This window comes from Harmonia axyridis, chromosome 1 (assembly GCF_914767665.1).
Source record: "Harmonia axyridis chromosome 1, icHarAxyr1.1, whole genome shotgun sequence".
Classification (NCBI taxonomy): domain Eukaryota; kingdom Metazoa; phylum Arthropoda; class Insecta; order Coleoptera; family Coccinellidae; genus Harmonia; species Harmonia axyridis.
In genome coordinates, this window is record NC_059501.1 from 16,510,246 (window position 1) to 16,514,892 (window position 4,647).

Sequence of the window (4,647 nt, forward strand, 5' to 3'; positions counted from 1 at the left end):
ATAATGAAAGAATGGCTTTCAAGATCAGTTAATGCGATTGATTTCACATTATTCACATCTACAAAGCGAACGATAAAAAGTCCTGCACTAAAAAAAATCGTGCATATTATCATTGTTACTTTTTGTCGATTGAAACCACTGACAAAACCTTGGCCTTGTATCGTACGTAGTCAATTAAAACAATTATTCAATAATTTCATGCCCCTACCACTTTTCAAGTGGATTTGATCCGTAGATAATACCTTTTTCCCACCTTTTTTATCTTATACGTGTGATTATTGAATTTGTGCAAATTTCTTTGAGTGTTCTCAAAACTGTGACTTTGAAATCAATATCATGGTTTATCTTTTTCCTATCCGTATCAATCATCATGAAGTTGATTTTATCAAGGCTTACCGAATAAATAGGGGAGACTAGGTGATGGAGCCCAGTTTTTCTTCAGACATACACTGTGCTAACTAGTGAACTTGTTCCATTTTTCGTGACAGAATGCCACCAGTTGCTGCAGCAGTTTGCAATTCGATTGCATCAACAAAAAATGGTGCGTTAATTTAAGTTATGAATCTCTATCTACATCCAAATCTATCCCTATTATTATGCACAATAGTCTTCGTGACAATCTTTGTTTCAATTCAATTTTTATTGTTGTGAAATTGTGAAAGTTTTTTCCGTCATCATGAAAGGACTACGTTTGGGCTTAGTGGTGATTTGAATTATGACAGATTTGAATTTACCACTAAGATCTATTACAATTTTTCCGAAATGAAACCTATTTAATTGAAAAAATGCAGTTTACCTGGATATTGCATTGATATTTTGAGTTCTATTAACCCTGTTGAGTTCAGTTCATTTTCATTCGAAGTAAGTGTTTAATTTAATTCAAATAAACAAATGTCGAGGTGACATAATGATTTTGATATAATATGTAGTTTGATTTTTTTAGATCTTTGTTCTGACACTTAACTCATTGAGTTCTGCGCCAAACCTTCAAAAACAAATAAAGTTTTTTTCAAATTCTTCTTTATTCGTAATCTTCAATAGTGATGCATGTACTCCAACGCTCTTTGAACTTTCCAATACCTTTGCTGTAGAAAGATTTGTCTTGCTTTAAAAATAAGCTTCAACCTCAGCAATGACTTCTTCATTAGAGGCAAATTTTTTTTGTGGGTCATTTTTTTGAGATTTTCAAAATGCCAGTTCTCACTGGAGGCCAGATCTGGCTAATAAGCTGGGTGTTCAAGACGTTGGAAGCGCAATTTATTCAAGTTGACTCTGGTTGACCATTGTCTTGATGGAAGAGAATTTTTTTTTCAATTTCTTAAATGTGGCGTCACTTAACTTTCTCGATGTAGGCTTGACTCTATATTTGAGATGCATCACTTGAATCTTGGTATATTAACAAAAAAAAATTGTATTGCACTGAGGCCATCTGTGCACCAGGCCTGTGACTGAGTGACTTGAGTGATGTGTTACATCAATAAAAAATTCAAAATATTAGAGACTTATTGCGAAAAATGTCGGTTTTTTGCAATGTCATAATTTTTTTGGAATATTCATCACCTTGATCCCTCTAAAGCTTTGACATTCAACATTTGAATAACAAGGAAGAATCGGTTCATTCTATAAAATTCGTTTGTGTCTTTTTACTACCATAAGCACAGTATTGTTAATTGTTCAACCGTTATTCTGAGTCTGCATAATTTGACGTACAACCTTCCGGTTTTAAGCATTAGGGAACCCAGATCTTTTCTCGTCCGTATACTGTAAAAACTAACACTGATGGTAAACATTTTGACATTTCAGAGAACGGAGAATGTATCATCAAAAAAGTACAAAAGGACACAACTATCAGAGAAGATAAATTGCCTGATATGACCGAATGCTACAAGAGTCTTCTACAATCTCTTGGAGAAAACCCCGAAAGAGAAGGTCTTTTGAAAACACCTGAAAGAGCGAGCAAGGCTATGCTGTTTTTCACTAAAGGATATTCACAAAGTGTCGAAGGTAGATGATTTTTTTTTATTGAGCATTGGAAGCATTAAAACAATATACATAAATTTCCAGTATTCTAGACCAATTTATATTATTTTTATTTTCGTGGAGTTTTAATAGAGGACACCACTTGCAGCTTTGTGCACAGATTTATAGAGGGCGTCATCTTCTGCGAATAAAAAGGCTAAAATCTTAAAGAGGATCTCTCCATAGACATATTCAAGTTCGATTTAAATATGTTCCATCGATAATGAAACAAGGATATCTGAGGCCCTACGAAATTTAGAATATCTGAATAATTCAGAGTTGATTTCAATTATTTAAAGGAGCAAACCATTGTGTGCGAACGATCTGTTAATGTTTTGATTTAGCATTTACAGGAAACGTCATTCGACTCTTATTCAAATTTTCCGGATTGATTATGATAGTTGGAATTCCCTATTCTTTATTCGAATTTATCAATGGTCTCAAATAAGCTTATAACTCCTAAAATATCATTTATTTCAAACAATAAGGTACCTATTGGTCTCAAAAGTCTTGGCCCTAGAAACTATTAACTGTCAACTTCTTGAATATAACATGACAATTTTTTGTGTGTAAAGTGTGAAATCTTCACAAAAATATTATGTAAAACGATACGAATATTGAATAAATTATTTCAAAGAAGTAAAAGTTTTTGGACAATACCTAATGTTTATTATTTTCATACTTTCCAGAGGTGCTCAATGACGCAATTTTCACCGAAGACCACGATGAAATGGTGTTGGTAAAAGACATCGAAATGTTCTCTATGTGCGAACATCACATGGTACCTTTTTACGGCAAAGTTTCCATCGCTTACCTTCCACAAGGAAAAATTTTAGGTCTGAGCAAACTGGCAAGAATTGTCGAAATATTCTCCAGACGTCTACAGGTCCAAGAAAGAATGACCAAACAGATCGCTCAGGCTGTTTTCGATGCTGTTAATCCAGCTGGCGTTGCTGTGTTCATAGAAGGAGTGTAAGTTTTACATTTTAGCTTGGTTTTGGTTCCAATGATAAACCTTTGGTATTGTTGAAAAGATTTTTCTAACTTCCCTGAAATCCTAACTATTGACGTTTTGGAATCCAAATTTTCATGCTCTTAATAATTATAATTGTTAATTTGCTAAGAAATATGCTTTTTTGCAAAAACTTTTACTTCAATTACGTTTTTTGTTCGATCTCATCTGACAAATCATGACAAATCCTTACCACCTTGATACAAATCAAGTATACATAAAGTAATCACAAAATCCTAATAAGACACCATGCATATCGATTCATAACAATAAAGTGGCTAGAATTTAACTCGGTGTGATAAGATCTAACTCGATTAAATTTTTAAAGTTCATATTTCCGGAACTGAAAAACTAACTGAAATACTAAAATAGTCGTGACCAATAAAATGCTTTCATTTTATGATTTCCTGTTGACAAATTTTCAAAAAATAAATGTAATTGCAATATTTGACAGAAAGTTCTTTAATTACAGGCACATGTGTATGGTGATGAGGGGTGTCCAAAAAATAAACAGCAAAACGATCACATGTACAACTTTGGGAAGCTTCAAAGAAGATAGCAAACTCAGGAAAGAATTTTTACATTTGGTTCAAAACTGATACTGTTAAAACTAAACACCTGACTGTGATAAAGCAAAGGGTATTTGATAAATGATCAGATTCGAAAATCACTACGATTACTGTGAAAAAGCTCATGAAATGTTCTATTTGTTTTAGAAAAGGAATGTGATTCTTTAATAGGCTGTGTCAGTTTGATTGATTTTAAAAATAGTTCAAAATGATGACTTCGTAGACATAAAATAAGTTACTAGTTGATATTGAAATGTGTAAACAATGAAGTAATGATGATTATTTAAATAAGAAATAAAGGTGAACAATATTTATTTAATAAATATAAAAAATTGTGTCTCTACCCTCCACAATATAATACATATTTATGATATCTTTGGTTTATTTTTGTCTTACAATTCAATTCCAATTCTAAAAATGACAAAAGTAATGAAATATTAATAACCTACCACAAGAAAATTCAAAATAACCAAAAGTGTACAAATTGAGTAACCGGTTGACGAATTGAATAACTAAATTAAAGACAGACGTGAGTTTCGGAATTTTTATTTTTAGCAATACAATTTTTCCTCATTAGTACCTTCATTATAGTTCAAAAATAATTACTGAATTTACCAACTCACAGCTTGTATATCCAATTCACATGAATTGCAATTGGGGAACTTCAAATGAACTGAACGTCACTGTTTCTCTAGTAAGAATTCACAGAGAAAACAATTACAACAGGTAGTCATAATTTCATTTCTTGTTCTCGTTGTGAACAACATCAACAAATCGACATTTACAATGAAACAACAATTATAGAAAGTTTAAATTTATCCTTTGGTTGATAATGACTCTTAATCAATAAATGAACTTCGAATTATAAAAGTTAATTGATTCTACTTCTGATATTTGAAATGAATTACTTTCATCAATTTAACTCAATTAACTTTTATAACATTTATTTCAATTATTGTCTCCGTCAGTTCCCCCTCTAAACAAAAAATGCCATTGTAAAAATAATGGTTATTTATATGTTTTTCACTTGACTCAGAAGTACCTACT

The 4,647-nt window shown here is 31.7% G+C and overlaps 1 protein-coding gene across 1 annotated transcript; it reads left to right on the forward strand.

The window, feature by feature from the left end:
* Nucleotides 1-382: 382 nt before the first annotated feature.
* On the forward strand, nucleotides 383-3,971 carry LOC123679556 (GTP cyclohydrolase 1-like). Its single transcript, XM_045616955.1, has 4 exons — nucleotides 383-541; nucleotides 1,804-2,004; nucleotides 2,709-2,991; nucleotides 3,504-3,971. The coding sequence occupies exons 1-4, from the start codon at nucleotides 490-492 to the stop codon at nucleotides 3,628-3,630; spliced, it is 663 nt and encodes a 220-aa protein (XP_045472911.1). The 5' UTR covers nucleotides 383-489; the 3' UTR covers nucleotides 3,631-3,971.
* The last annotated feature ends 676 nt before the right edge of the window (nucleotides 3,972-4,647 follow it).